The 16,572-nt window shown below is 39.3% G+C and overlaps 1 protein-coding gene and 1 pseudogene across 1 annotated transcript; both read left to right on the forward strand.

Annotated features, from left to right (window-relative positions):
- The first annotated feature begins 824 nt into the window (after positions 1 to 824).
- LOC126790762 (uncharacterized) lies at positions 825 to 2,307 on the forward strand (annotated as a pseudogene).
- Positions 2,308 to 7,724: 5,417 nt separating this feature from the next.
- On the forward strand, positions 7,725 to 10,725 carry LOC126791386 (probable WRKY transcription factor 47). The gene is made up of 5 exons (XM_050517837.1): positions 7,725 to 8,109; positions 8,264 to 8,404; positions 8,560 to 8,742; positions 9,607 to 9,720; positions 9,843 to 10,725. The coding sequence occupies exons 1-5, from the start codon at positions 7,918 to 7,920 to the stop codon at positions 10,530 to 10,532; spliced, it is 1,320 nt and encodes a 439-aa protein (XP_050373794.1). The 5' UTR covers positions 7,725 to 7,917; the 3' UTR covers positions 10,533 to 10,725.
- The last annotated feature ends 5,847 nt before the right edge of the window (positions 10,726 to 16,572 follow it).

Below are 16,572 nucleotides of genomic sequence, written 5' to 3' on the forward strand. Positions count from 1 at the left end.
AACGAGTTTCAACAATTCAACCTGTGCTACCTCAAGTAATATTGTCCAATCAATCCATATAGTTGATTAATCTCCAAAAAGTGCAAAATTATGCCAACAGTGTACAATCATTGCGATTAGTATTGGTTTCCTCCAAATAACTTAGAGGTGAGATATGCACTAATTTGATGTTCAACACCTTCCAATTTCACAATCTATCCATAATTGCAATTTTTGTCTTCAAAATAAATATTAAATTTTAAACAACACATAGAATTATAAAAGTGAGAATTTTGGATAATAAAGATCGACGAGTTTGAACTATGGGAGCCAAATTCCGTTGTACTAAGGAAATTCAATTCTAATAGGTAATTAATCTCTTATGTGCTCCAAAGATAAGAGGTCCAAGCAAAAGTACAAAACTATAGCAAAAGTGTATAATATCCACTATTTTGGTTTACTCCAAAATCTCACCTAATTTTATGCACCAATATGATATTCGACATTTTCCAATCCACAACTTTGTCTTCTATACACTGCTCATGAATATGAATAATATGCAGGAACGAAAATGCCATACATTGCTTATCACACAACCAACACCACCGATGCACTCATTACTTATCGATCAACCGGATTTTTCAAGTGATGTATATAGTAACGTAATATAAGGACTCGTTATATCCAAATGAGTGCAACAACTTATTATTACATACGAAGGAATGGATTACGCCACCGCCACAAAACAATCCAAGAGAAATAGATGCGGGCATGTTTTTCACTTTGTTTTTTGTAAAGTAAATACTAATAGTTTTTTTTTTGTGCGTGTTTAATTCAACAGGTGGATATAAATACAGGCATGTTTACGGTTCCTCAGACGGTTGTCAGCGTATTGTGTTGCAAATGCGGTATTCCCATGGCACCGAATGCTGCCAATATGTGCGTCAAGTGTTTGCGCTCTGAAGTTGACATTACTGAAGGTTTGCAGAAGCATGTGACCATTGTGCATTGCCCTGAATGCGACACCTGGTTGCAGCCTCCGAGAACTTGGATCATAGCCCAGATAGAATCAAAGGAGCTGCTAACTTTCTGTGTGAAGAGGCTCAAGAACTTGAATAAAATTAGGTTGGTTCATGCCGAATTCATTTGGACTGAACCTCACTCCAAGAGGATCAAGGTTAAGTTGGTAGTTCAGAAGGAGGTTCTTAATGGAGCAATACTTGAGCAATCTTATACTGTGGAGTATGTTCAACAAGAACATGTGTGAGTCTTGTGCAAGAGTCCAGGCCGCACGTTTTTCTATCTGGAGCAGCTGATTCTGAAGCATGGTGCTGCTGCCAGCGCCATAAAGATTTCACAGATGGACCAAGGTATCGATTTCTTTTTCTCAAACCGGAGTCATGGTGTGAAGTTTGTGGAGTTTGTGGGTAAAGTTTGTCCAGTAAGGAGCCGTAATGACAAACAGCTTGTTTCCCAGGATTCTAAAAGTAATACTTATCATTACAAGTATACATTCTCAGTTGAAATCTCCCCCATCTGTCGTGAGGATTTGATCTGTCTGCCTCCCAAGGTTAGATCTAGTTTTGGAAATCTTGGTCCTCTAGTGATTTGCACTAAAGTGACAAACAGCATTGCTTTGCTTGATCATTTGACCTTAAGGCATTGTTTCTTTGATGCTGATCAATATTGGAGGTCACCCTTTAAGGCTCTACATATGAGCCGGCAATTAGTGGAGTATATAGTGCTTGATGTCGAAATGGTTTCGTCTGAAGTTAATGTTGGTGGCACAAGGTATGCTTTAGCTGATGCACAGGTTGTCCGTGTGTCTGATTTTGGGAAGAATGATACTATTTTCAACATAAAAACACATATAGGCCATCTTTTAAACCCTGGGGATTATGCTCTTGGTTATGACTTGTATGGGGTAAACAGTAATGATGAGGAGCTAGACTAGTATAAGGGTCTAGTCATTCCAGATGTAAAGAAAAGTTATGAAGAGAAGCGCCTGAAGAAGCGTACCAAGCCTCGTGCATGGAAGCTTAAATCGCTTCCCATGGAGGCTGATGCTAGAAGAAGTAAAGGTGTGCTAGAAAAGGATGCCTCAGAGTATGAAAAGTTCAAGGAAGAACTGGAAGAGAATCCTGACTTGGTGTTCCAGATTAATTTAATTCATAATGAAGAATACCAGCCATCCGAGATGGCATCTGAGACTGATGGGGAAGACGCACCACCTTCTGTGCCCTTTGATCAGTTGCTTGACGACATGGATAACCTCCAATTAAGGGATGATGAAGATGATGAGGACAGCGGTAGCATGGCGGAATAAAAGTAGAGGGTTAGAATTTTGTTTGTAGCGCGTGTATTGCTTGATCTCGTCTTTCTTCCCGCTTTTCATGTGGGAAGTAAGTTGGTATTTCTGTCCTGTTACAAGAGCTCAGCTGCTCTCTGTTCAATGGGTTGTTTTGTTGTTTTTTATACGAGTAATTTGCACGATATGTCGATCTTACTGTCACATTCTGTACTCTTTCATAGTTTCTATTCACACATTACTTTGTGATCCAGAAGAAGCATGCCATCATAGAATATAGATACTTACCGGCTGTGTAGTGCCCTCACTGCAAGTCGTGTCTGCTTGAGCTACTAATTTACTGGTGTTTCCTCGTATCTTTTGAACTGATACTGAATTTAGAGAATTGTCTGATACAGAGCGGCCGATGTTCATGACAGCAAAGAAATGATCCATGGTCTAAAGAAGAGCCCCTGGGTAATTGCAACCCCTTGATGAAGTCACCGTATTACGTTTAAACATGAAGGCTTACATCAAGATGACGCAAAAAACTAATCAGAAGATGTGAAAATTTGTCAATAAAATATCTAGATACAACAGTTGCTAAGAGCCCAAGATTTCTTGGAATTTGGCTAGCTGTTGACTTGTAGTGGTAGCTAATCCAGTCCCCGCAGCTTTCTTTTACTTGGAAGACGCTGCACGTTTGATCGATGATCATGACTTGCATGATAAAAACAACGATAAAGACAACGTCCATTGAGAATGTGAGGACTCTGATCATAACAGACACATTCAGACGTATTTTATAAATCTATATGGGACAAGCAGCAAGAATGGAATATCAAGAGCACATAGATGTTAATTCTAATGATCGAAAACATTGACTTTGTAGTTATACTTCACATGGAAAATAAATAGTTATGTTTTCTTCCTTTTTAAATCTTCTGATTCCTGAGCTGTAATCATAGACTCACAATCAAGTGTTCTGGATCGATATGCACTTCTAGTGTAACGATTCTGGGAATCAAATTCATGACAAGCCATAATCAGATAAGAAAATGAGAGAAATCTAAAGAAACTAACTAAGGAAATGAAGTAATAAACTGATATTGATTCTTGGATGTCATTACAAAGAGATTAGATTGTGTTATATAGTAATAGACAAAACCCTAAAAACCCATTTAAAAGACTATCCGAGTCCAATAACCCGTTACAAGGAGGCCAAACCCATAGTATACTATATAGATAATTATGGGGACGAGAATAAGTAAAATTTATATGTAAGAATTAATTTCAGTTTAGCACATAAACTTTACACCCAAATTTATATCGATAATTATGCTACGAGACCTAATTTTTAAACTTCAGTGTTGTAAAATTATTAGGAATTTTTTTGGGTCTTGCATATATGATTTGAAGTCTTCTTTTGATAGTTTTTGATCAGATTTTAATTAAGAATATCTGAATTTTAATCATTATTTGATGTTATTTGAAAGTATATGGGGTGAACTAATAAAAATAAAATTTAAGGGATGAATTGATTTTAAGTATAAAGTTTAAGGGGATAAACTGAAATTAATTTTATATGTAAACGATGTTCCTTAAAAAAAGAAAAAAGTGTATATGTAAACGATGTTGATCGATCATCGATGTGCTGATTAGTAGTACCTTCTACATGTATATGTAAACCATATTCTGCGTATACATCAAGGTTTGTTAGACTATGCAGGAGTGACCTTTTCTTATATAAATGATCGTTTTTTGAAATACGAATATTTTCCTTGAACAACAAAACACTACTAGTTTTAATCTCAATATATATAATACACTCCATCTTTTCCGGAGCCCTATTTATGAAACCTAGGATTTTGTGAAACTATTGGCAGTGTGGGGCTCCTCCCTGGCCGGCTTGAAGAAGGCGTCCTCGGGCATAGATTCTCAGATCTGACGGGGTGTGCCATGTCGGAGTAAGCGGAAGAGTATGAGGTACGAAAGAGAGGTGTAGATTGGAGTCTTGGGTTGCAGATTGGATTCTTAGGTCTTCAAGCCTCAAATAGAAAGGTCAGGGTATTGCTCTGATGTCGGAGGATCTAGAGCTTAGTGTCGGCATGCCTGAGCCCCTAGTGTGACCTCCGGTGAGGAGGCGGAGCGGATCTAGGGTTCGGGACCAACTCTTCCTTGCTTGGGCGGATTTCAATGCGGGGACATCTTGTCGTAGTCTACAATCTCTTGCTATGGTGGAGGGTCGAGTAAGGCCGTCGGAAGCCATCTGGTGGCAATGAAGGTCGACATAGTTCTTTCGGCTAGGCCATACGATTTTGACTGTAGGGTTGGCCCAAACATTTCATTTCCACGTCATTTGGGTCATGCACGTCTTAAGACACCCACAGTCATAATTTGCAAAAAATTAGGGTTGTGTCGTTATATTTCTATTTTGTCACTTGTGTTCGTTTGTTTGGATCCATTTTGTGTAATAATCCTCACATTCACTCACAAATCTCACAAATAAAACCACACAAATCCACGCTACAAACCTCACCACAAGTAGGATACAAACGACTTCGAGCCTCCGGAGTCGTCACTCAATCTCCACTAATCAACACATGCGGAATTATCCCCTACACCATCAGATTGGTGCACCGGGATTGTAAACACAAACCCGGTAAGCTTATAGCTCGTATGAGTAAAATGAAAATATAATCGCATATCAATATATACGAAAAATCACAAATCATCAAATATAAATGCACTCATGAGTCAAAGGACGGCCCATCTGGTCGTCCCAAAGAAATATGAAATAACACGCTCATGAGAAATTAAGTAACCCTTCTGGTTACCCAAATGCATTTATATGACGGGTACCAAGAACGCTGGTACACATCTGTTACCCCTCTCGTAATACACCGTCGATATTGGATAGCCACCCGCTACCCAACATCCAAAACAATCTGAGTACCCATGAGCAGATAACCACATGTTACCTCACATGCAGTAGTAAGGCAGACAGACTAGAGCTCTAACTGTATCGTAACTTTCGCCCGGCCAAAGGCTAAGTTCCGACTTGCCAAACACGTACAATAATCTCAATCATATTGTACCAAATCACATCCGAAGACAAATCAACATTTTAACAATCTCAATGTTAAAATCACGTACAATAATCTCACATCATATTGTACAAATCAAAATCACATGCTCGATATATCTTGTCATCAAAATGACATCATCACAATAAAATCATAACAGTATATTATATAACAAACTATATATATATATATATGTATTTATTTACCATTTATACGATATATATATAATCCATTATATCTTATACATGTCATAATTTATAAACACGTCCGAAGACAAAACGTTAAACAATCTCCATATTAAACTCACATGCTTGTCATCGAATTAACCTAATCCAGAAGAATTCATAACAGTATATAATATAGCAAATTATATATATATGTACTTATTACCATTTATACAATATATATAGAATCCATTATATTGTATACATGTCGTATTTCAATATTAAAAACTCTTGCAAATATCTTAGAATCACCGCAAGGGTAGATTCGTAAATATGTGAGATTTTACTCACCTTATCGAGTCGAGCGTAATCCCACAATTTCCGAAGATAATTCATTTCCTCGCTTTATAGATCACCTTGAAAAGATAAGAAAAGAATTTAGAAACGTTTCGTAAACCTTTAAATGCCGAAACCGTAATAATCGGTTACTGTTTAGCACTTTTCGGTTTTACGAATTTACTGTTCATGATTACTATTCACGGTACTATTCAATGTTGCTATTCACAGTACTGTTCATGTATTACTGTACAAATACACAATTAATGCGTATTTCTGTACGTATACATACTGTTTACGTATTTCTGTACGTATACATACTATTTACGTATTTCTGTACGTATACATACTATTCAAATGTAAATACAATCTCAGTAAATAAAATTTACTAAATTACCTTTTACAAATTACTTTTTACAATTACTGAAAGTAAGTTATATTTACATTTACCGTACGTAAAATTTTAATTTACATTACCGTACGTAAATAAAATTTACATTTACATTTACCGTACGTAAGTAAATTACCAAAATACCCTTATCGGAATCACTGTTCACGCCGCCGCATGTGGCGGCGCGTGGGGCACACGCGCCGACACCCCCAACGGCGCGTATCACGCCACCGCCACCCCAAAACCATCCTCCTTTCTTCCTCCGCCCTTCCCACGGCCCTAGGCCACCCCTACACTACCTCACCCTCTCACACGCGCCGCCTAAGGCAGCGGTGCTCAACCCTCGCCACCTACACCTCCGATTCTCCTCAATCCTTCTCCAATCGATCCAGAAATCTCCCAAAACAATCCCAAACATCCAACAATCACAAACCACAATTCAATTACATTAATTTTTACCTAATTCGAATGATGGAAGCTCGATTTGTCGTCGGTGATGCGTGAGAAGCCAGCGACGTCGATTTGAGCAGCGGTGAGCTTGAGGGCTGCTGCGGAGGTCACACGGTGCTCCAGGGAGCAGCTGTGATGTACGCGACGGCTTGGAGGCGTAGGTCGCGACGAGATGCAGAAGGCTCGGAGAGAGAGGGGGGCTCTCGGCAGCGAAACAGGGCGGCGCGAGCTCGGGGTTTGGTGCGGAGGGCCTCGTGATGTCGTAGGGAGCGGCGGTGCACGACACGGAGGCCCAGGGAGGCAGATCGCACGGAGGCGATTTTCTGAGGAGAGGGAGAGAGTTTTCGGGGAGAGAGAAAGAGGGAGGGAGGCGGAGAGAAGAGAGAGAATGGGTTTTCCTGAAATGGAAACCCTAATCTCCAAAACATCCTATTTATACTCGTTTCTAAAATCGGAAACTAACTTCCACGTCCGATGTCCGATTAGAACGCGTCACATACTCACGAACTCGTATCGACGAGCTCCACAACTTTCGTGAAGAAAGTTTTCGCAACCGAGCGACGGAATAAAAGTCGATAAATTCGTTCGGAAACGTAACGTTTTTCTTATTAAACGTTCCGGGAACGTTTCCGTTTCCGTTCCGTAAAGTTGCAAACAAACAAATTCATTTTAATTGAATTTCATAACTTTATAGAATTCAAATCAAACTAATATTGTTTGAAATTTTAGGGTTATTACAGAGTTAAAACCTAGTGGATGAAAACCAAAGATGTACAACTCTTGTAGTGTACAGTATATATACGGCTCTACTGTACACCTTGATTTCATTATTAACTTATTTATATTTTGTTTGGCTTTGACTAATATACTAATAATGGACTAACTCAACCCCACGTAAGATCTCTATCTCAATTCTGGTCATCAAATTCAAACTTAATCGTATGAGACAAGAAACTCAGACTCTCGAGTCTTTATTATGGTAGGTAATAGATAGGTACCCATGTCTGTTTGCGACTTCAATTTTGCAGAAGACGAAGACTAACTTATCCTGATCATATAAACTAGCTCGTTAGCTAGTCGATCATAATTCTTGCTTTACTAGCTTGAATGAATTTGAAAACCCTTCTTACTAATACAAGTTACAAATACTACTCGATCTTCCGCTAATAAGTTACGCATCGATCGATTATCTCCAGCCCTCTCCAATTGTTCGAATTATAGGTCATGGATGAACAAGGCTGTGACTTGAAACTCTTACACTCGGATCAGAGTTTTCTGCGGCTCAGTAGTAGTTCCGATCATCGTCTAGTTGAACCATCATTGAAAGAAAAGACATTACTCGACGATACCAAAGAAATTGACCTCAGTTCCAGTAATAAACCTCTGAATCAACCGGCGCCTGCAAGTCACGTAAAGGTACGTTTTCCGGCAATCGCAGATTTGATATTTGTCTCTTCATTCGTGGAGTTCGGTTGCTTGATTAGAATTTGTTATATTGTTATATATTCGTTATTATTATTATTATTATTATCTGAAACTTGGCTAGCTGTACTCTCTTCCTGGTTATCAGCTGACTGCGCTTCAGCTTCAAGTTGAGTTACAGCGAGGACACGAAGAGAATCAAAAGCTCAAAACCATGTTGGAGCAAATCACCAAAAGCTACAATGAGTTGCAGGATCAGCTGCGCATGATCAGACTGCAACAGCAGCTGGTATACATATATATGACTTTCAATGTGCATATTAATTCATGACAGTATTAGTAATATTAGATTATTAGCTAGGGTTTGGTAGTTGCTGATATCTATAGAGCTAGGCTGCTAGATGTTTTGTCAACGCAAAACAACTTAACGATTATGGTTTGAAGACAAATTGTGCAGACAACAGCTATCTCGATCCAAAGTTGTCATTCCAACATGACGACCAATCCCCCAAAAGTAGCACTCATCACGATAATGATCAAGAACAAGTTCTAGCTACTACTGATCGCGATCAGGTTCCTTTAAAGAGGGCTAGGGTCTCAGTTCGAACAAGATCAGAAGCTCCCATGGTACGTACTAAGTTAATTGGTTAACTGTTAATAGATATATGTCAACGTTAGCAACGAAGGGGAAATTTGAACAAATGTACTCAAATGTGAAATTTCTAATTTAATTTGATAATCGATCAGAATATCCTAGCCTAAGTTGTCAAGTTTAACATCCTTGCACCAAGCAGTGATCATTCTCTCTGCAAGATGATTACAGACGGCGACAATTCCTTGCTTGCAGAAAATGATTGCAAGGATTTGCATTTCGGAGAGGAAATCGAGGATCCACAAACCAGACATTTGAAACCGATCTATATATATATTTACGAGTGCATGCACGGCCATTTGGTTCAGCTATGAAAAATAATTAACTTTTATTTTTATTGACGATAATAATCTGCATTACTGCATATTTCGATCTAATGAATTAATAATTAATCATTCCAAGACTAATTAAGTGGTGGGTCTAAAGTTTACATTCTCCTTTGCAATTGAAAGATTTCCACAACAGGAGGATCATCAGACTTTGGATTCATATATTAAAAAAAGGTGACCACGAATTGAATACAATTCTAATTAGTTACTAGTTAACATAAAATGCTATAGAGCTCACCCAGCATATTGCTTGAAGTTCATGTTGTAGATCTGGACGTACATTTTGAAAAACAGTAAGGCAAAGTGGATTTCAGCTGAGTGACTGTGTGGCATATATGCATTATGATTTGGTCGAACAAATTATAACTAGCTAGCTTATTTATTTGATTATTTTGGAGAGACTAGCTAATTATTCAGTCTATTATCAATTGACAATATATATAAATACATATATGCCAGTATATATGTATGTGGGCATATATAGCTATTACTAACTCTTAAATACTGCAGATTAGCGATGGTTGTCAGTGGAGGAAATACGGGCAAAAGATGGCCAAGGGAAATCCTTGTCCTCGTTCTTACTATCGCTGCACTATGATTGCTGGATGCCCCGTTCGGAAACAGGTTTAAATAGATACTCATCATATACATCTAGCTAATTAATTCAGCAACAGTACGAAATTAGTTGATCTTTAGAAGTATGCACGTATTGTTCAAGTTGATTAACTTTGTTTAATTTTACATAGGTGCAAAGAATGGCAGAGGACAAGACCATTCTGATAACCACATATGAGGGTAATCACAACCACCCTCTTCCCCCAGCCGCGAGATCTATGGCTAATACCACATCAGCAGCAGCAACTATGTTGTTATCAGGTTCAGCAACCAGCAAGAAAGAAGGTCATCATCAGCATCTACCACAGTCTACCGGCTTGTTCTCTTCTCTTCAGCATTCCTATGTTTCTTCCATGGACACCTTTTCAACCTCTGCTACATTTCCCACAATCACACTGGACATGACCCGCACCCCTAATACTAACCCTAATTCTATGCCATTTATGAACAACAATGCCATGCCCACGTCATTTCCTCTTCCTTTGCAGGGTTATAATCATCCCCTTATAGGGCACCCCTTGTATTCGAATTTCTCTCAACCTAATTATGCAGCAGTATCTCCAGCGGCAAAGGAACTAGATCGGCGCCATAGTTCGATGGTTGAGACAATAACTGCAGCCATTACTTCTAACCCGAAGTTCACTACAGCCTTAGCTGCTGCCATTTCAAACAGTATGAACAATGTTGAGAATATTAATGCTGGATTACAAGAAGGTTCCAAAGATACTAGTTCCCTTAATAGTAATGGTAATGAGGTTTGCGGTGCATCTAGCTCCCCACAGCTTCCTGAGTCATCCGCTACTTTCTCCACCATCATCTGATCTTGCATGCATATGTGCAATATGATGTATATATGGGTATGTAGAAAAATGGTGTATTTATCTGAGGACGTAATCTTGCTACTGAACGTAAGAAAGATTTGATGGATATCTAGATTGTAAATATTGGTGCATTTAATATTTATTATTGTTTTTAATTATGGGTGATTTAATTTGGGTGTTACATATTAGAATTTATTTTGTAACATTTTTGTATTTAGTTTTGTGTAGCCTATGGTGGTTTATTGTACTTTTATTCTTTATAACCTATAGCAATTGGTTACTACCCTATTAATCATGGGAGTGTCCTACAAGCCTATATACCACCAATTGTTGCATGAAGGTTACAAGTGAAATAAAAAAATTCACCCATTGATTTTCTATGAAAAATTCCCTAGAAAGTGTCTTGTGTTTCTGTACGGCCAAAGAAAGGTGTTTGCTTGGTGGAGCTTTCGATTCCTCTGATTTGTGCTGATTGTTGTGAATCATACAACTTGTGTTGGGCTGTTGTATATATCCTGGAGGGGACAAGTCAAGAGTTTTCTGGTGCACCGGTGTTATTCCGCAGAGGGCTTGAATCTCCTTAAAGAGAGGGAGATACCCGCGCCTCAGCCCCAATTGTCAACGAGTTTTTCTCTTTTAAATAATTATTTTATTGTAATTTCCCCAATAATTTTAAGGAGATTCAATAGAAGATGGAGTGCACTCAAGATAAGCCGTTTGACAATGTGGGAGATCTCAACAGGCCTTTTCGCTTCAAAGGTGCACATTTAAGGAGATGGAAGGGAAAGTTCTCTTCTACCTTAATCTTGTCAAAGTCGCCTATGTGCTAACGGAGAAAATCCATCAAAGAAAAGTATTGAAGGCATGACCGAAGAGGAGCTTCTTGATCATGAATACGAAGTCGAAAAGTATGAAAAAGATGAGTATAATTATTGGTACTTTCTCTTGAATTGTCTTGCTAATCATTTGTATGATTATTATGATACAACATACTTTTCTGTCAAGAAAATTTGGAAAGCCTTACAGAGAAAATATGACACCGAGGAAGCTGGTGCGAAAATATAGCTGCAAGTCGCTTTTTCTGCTATCAAATGGTGGATGGCAAGTTGATTGTGAAACAAGTCCAAGACTTCCAAATGATTGTAGTTGAGCTTACATCCAAAGGTGTCAAATTGGCGATAATCTAGTGGTTGCTGGCATCATTGACAATTTCCACCTTCACAGAGAGAGTTTCAAAAATCCATGTGTCACAAGCAGAAGGAGATATCGTTGGAGTACTTGACGGATTCACAAGCAAGCCAGATAAAGAACATTGGCATGCAATTGATCGTGTTATGAAATATTTGCTTGGTACTAAAAATTATAGATTATTTTATGATGCCGATTGGAATACCTTTTCAGGTGATTCTCTCTCTCTACCACTAGTTATATTTGTTCTTTGAGTGGTTGTGCTATATGTTAGAAGTCAAAAAAGCAAACAATGAGGTCGAGTTTATTGTTTTAGCTTCTACAAGTGAAGAAGCAAATTGGTTGAGAGATTTATTGCATGAAATTCCCTTGTGGAAAAGACCAAAACCACCTATATTCATCCAGATTCTATAAGAAGAAAACACAGTACTGTGAGATCATATTTGATTGATGGAATTATTAATGTGAAATATGTCAAATCTTGTGACAATCTTGCAGATCCTTTAACTAAGAGCATCTGCCAACATAAGGTAAAATTAGTAAAGTATAAGAGATATATGACTTACCATTTTGACATATTCCTTAGTATCTTTCATACATTTGGTTTATGAGTTCCCACCATAAGGTATAAATAGTAAGGTATACATAGGGTTTTGGGTTTGCAACGGCTATTATTTATGTAAGAGGTGACGATTATCTTCCAGAGTACTGAATTCGGTGATTAGTGACTTCTCTTAATATTTATGCATTATTTAGTTATTTTACTTTTATGCATCAATGTGCATGCTACTTTTTCTGAATTTAGAGGTCATCTTCAAGGTTTTAAACATACGTTAATTATCGTAATAAATCATAGTAATTATTATGCATTAAAATAATTTATCCCTGACCATATTCAATATTAGATATGAAAGAGTTTATTGTGAGGTTCGTGATGGTATAGTCGTTATTTGTAAAAAAAAATATAAACACGATGTTTATGGAGAAAATTAAAATGTAACTAAAACTAAAAGGGATATAATAGGAATATTAAAAATGTGAGGATAAATTAGGAAGAAAATGATAAAATAATAAAATTAGAATCTCATTTACCTTAACAAATGGTATGCTATCTATGGCTTTCAATTGTTTACATACGGGAAAAAAAATTTCGGGAAGTGGGAGATGGCTTATGGTGGGAGGTAATGGTAAGCTATATTAAGGGTTTTACCTTACGGTGGGAGATGGTCTAAAGGTTTAGCCAGAGATAAGGTCTGGAGTTCATCAAGAGGGATGAGATTGAAGTCCATATTGTCATGAGCCATATATGAGGACACCCAACCCAATGATTAGAGATCCAAAAAACTGGGTTCAATGGGAAAAAGGAATCATAAGGTGGTCGTAAGAAAATTGCACTTAGGTTTTATTAATCATCTCTGTAGTGCAAGTGCATTTATCTTGTAACATATATGAAGGTTGAGTTCTTTTGAAACTCTTAATAAAGTTTGTAGCTCATATGAGTGGGATGTCACAGTTACAAGGGCTTCTTTGACAGATGTTAACGTTATGGTTACCGGATGGGTGGCTAATCACACGGTTAGCTATTAGTGAGGGTTAGCTTGACACAAGAAGTATAGTGGTTCACCTCCCTCTCTTAGGGTAGGCTACATCCACTTGAATCCACTAGTATAGTCAAATAGCCTTAAGTTATACAAATAGTGGTCCCTCCCTAAGTGGGAAGAGGGGTCCCTTTTATAGGTGAGGGAACCCATCTCATTTACATATTCTTCAATGTGGGACAAGTGTCACTCTAGGCATACTATGGAGTTATCTTGATGAGGCCGGAAATGTGACTTCTCAGTGGTGTCTTGGTGAGTTTCGATTATCATTGGAAAGCTTGTATGACGAGGTACACTATGAATATCATGGTTGAGCCACATAGTGACTTGTAGATCCGCCTAGAGAGTCATGCTTATGCTCAGTGGCATGCCATACTAGCTCTATGCTAGTAGGGGTGCCAACATGTCCCCTTGCAGTCCCTAAGTAAGAGGAACTTCTTGATTGGGGAGTTTATCAATCAACATGTCACCGAGCATAAGTGTCCGGGCGGTGGCATACCCCTATCAGTCCCCGAACTCCTTAAGCAAGAAGGGACTCTCAAACCTGCAAAACAAAGATAAAAACATGTGCACGAAATATGTCAGTTGTCATGGGTAGCATAAGAATGTACGGGCGCGATGTGTGTTTGACACACGATGCGTGTGTATATGTATGGTCACAAATATGATCTAGTACGCAAATGTGTGTTAGTCCTTGAAACCCCTAGTCAGCAAGGCGGTTTCGAGTGATATGGCATATGTGTGTGGTGTGCTTAGGCGAAGTAGTCTTGAACGATGGCGCTTTGGACTAATATGGCCGCTACGGGCGAGTGTGGCTTTTATATGCCAATATAGCCTTTGAAGGCTAGTGAGGCCTCTAAAGGCTGGTGTATCCTATATCGCAATGTGCATAGGACAGCGTTGAGCCACTGCGGGTGTAGTGTGTCTATCTTAGCGCAGAGTTTTGCACGTATGACGTCTAAGTGCTGACATAGAGCGTAGTGCGTCCATCTTAGCGTAGTGACCTACGTGTAGGACGTCTTTTGGACGTTGAATTAGAGCGTGGTGTGTCCATCATAACGTAGTAGGCTACGCGTAGGACGTCTTTTTGGCGTTGAGTTAGAGCGTGGTGCGTTCATCATAGCGTAGCAGGCTACGCGTATGACGTCTTTTTGGCGTTGAATTAGAGTGTGGTGCGTCCATCATAACGTAGTAAGCTACGCGTAGGACGTCTTTTGGATGCTAACATTGAGCGTAATACATCCATCATAGCGTAGTGAGTTTTACGTGTAGGATGTTTTGATCCATCTTGGGTGTAGTGCGTCCGCTGAGCGCAGTGTGCTTTGCGCATAGGACAGCTTGAGCCCTCTTAAGTGTAGTGCATCCATCGTAGCGTAGATAAACATTACGCATAGGACGTCTTGAGCCCTCTTGGGCGTAGTGCATCTATCGTAGCGTAGATAAACATTACGCGTAAGACGTCTTAAGCCCTCTTGGGCGTAGTGCGCGTATTTACCCGGCTTGAACCCTCTTGGGCGTAGTGCATCCATCGTAGCGTAGATAAGCGTTACGCATAGGACGTCTTGAGCCCTCTTGGGCATAGTGTGCGTATTTATGCAGCTTGAGCCCTCTTGGGCATAGTGTGCGTATTTATGCAGCTTGAGCCCTCTTGGGCATAGTGCATCCATCGTAGCGTAGATAAACATTACGTGTAGGACGTTTTGAGCCCTCTTAGGTGTAGTGCGCGTATTTATGCGGCTTGAGCCCTCTTGGGTGTAGTGCATCCATCGTAGCGTAAATAAGCATTACGTGTGGGATGTCTTTGAGCCACTTTGGGCGTAGTGCGCATATTTACGCGGCTTGAGCCTTTTTGGGCGTAGTGCATCCATCGTAACGTAGACAAGCGTTACGCGTAGGATGTCTTGAGCCCTTTTGGGCGTAGTGCGCGTATTTACGCGGCTTGAGCCCTCTTGGGCATAGTGCATCCATCGTAGCGTAGATAAACATTATGTGTAGGACGTCTTGAGCCCTCTTGGGCGTAGTGCGCGTTTTTACGCGGCTTGAGCCTTCTTGAGCATAGTCTCTCACTTTTTGGCGAGGAAAGAATTTCTGACTCCGTGATGTCTGAGTGTTGTGTGATGAAACAGTCTGCATAAGGAATTTAATTGTTCTCTTGAACAATGGTTAGAAATATTCCTAGTTTCATTAGCACAATCAAGTTTGACATTCAAGTGTGTGCTTCACACGTTCTCTAAGCATATATGTGGCAGGTACTCGTAGTAAGTATGCTTCGTAGCATAATAAAATCATGCTAAGACATGGTAATAACTCTATCGTAAGAGTGGAGAGGTATAGCGTTTTACTTATCTTATACCGATTCGGAGTAGAGTTGTGCTCGATACAAGTACCAAAATTATGTTGGAGTTGTCCAAGCATGACGCTCCATGACTCAGAAAGGATTGCAAGTAACTTTTTTGGCATTGGTGTGGAGGATGCCTAGTTTGAAGTGATTCTCATTTTGATTCCTCCAAATACAACAAATAAGCAATTAGCAACTTATTTCATAATTTAGTTGACTAATGTATGTGCTACCCCTGCAAGGTTATGTTGTTATGCTATATACCATGTACAAATGATATGTGTATTCAGTCCATGGATTGTAAGTTAACATGCTCTTGACTTCATAATAGCAATGACATGTTATGACTTAAGACATGAACATGGGTGGCGTTGTCATAGGAGAATCAAATGACAAGTATATCGTGTTGTTCTCATATATATACAACATAATTAGGTCTTGTAGAACAGAGGCATGCATGTGGTGTTCATAATTGTAATTGATGCGTGGTAGCATTCCCTAGCTCATGCGAATGGATTTAGACATGGCATCTAATAGCTCTCTAGCACTACGGTGTGCGTGCATGCATGTTGGTTATAGGAATGCTTCATAAGCTGCATGTATATAGATGTTCTAGCTTTGGAAAGTTGAAAGTAAACTTATATGGCTTTATGCTTTTGCACGGAGATGATGTAATGATGCTATTGCGTTGCAGGATGCTACTACGCTGCAAGGATGCTACTGCGCTTCGGGGTGGTGATGCGCACATGGGCGTTGGGGCCTTAGCCTACTACGCGCGCTTGTTGGGATTTTTTTTTCAGAGCTCTGTTGCGCTTGGCAGTGTTACTTCGCTGATTGTGCTACGTTCTCTGACACTAGGATGCGACGTAGTTCTCGTAGTTGTGGCATTACGGGTGCGCTCCAGCTGCGGCGAGTT

Source organism: Argentina anserina, chromosome 1, assembly GCF_933775445.1.
Source record: "Argentina anserina chromosome 1, drPotAnse1.1, whole genome shotgun sequence".
Taxonomy (NCBI): Eukaryota; Viridiplantae; Streptophyta; class Magnoliopsida; order Rosales; family Rosaceae; genus Argentina; species Argentina anserina.

What these genes read in the sequence shown, in the direction of transcription:
- LOC126791386 (XM_050517837.1), top strand. Translation starts at nt 7,918, where the DNA reads ATGGATGAACAAGGCTGTGACTTGAAACTCTTACACTCGGATCAGAGT. An exon ending in CGCCTGCAAGTCACGTAAAG is followed by an intron (nt 8,110 to 8,263) that starts GTACGTTTTCCG and finishes CCTGGTTATCAG; the next exon opens with CTGACTGCGCTTCAGCTTCA. An exon ending in CAAGATCAGAAGCTCCCATG is followed by an intron (nt 8,743 to 9,606) that starts GTACGTACTAAG and finishes TAAATACTGCAG; the next exon opens with ATTAGCGATGGTTGTCAGTG.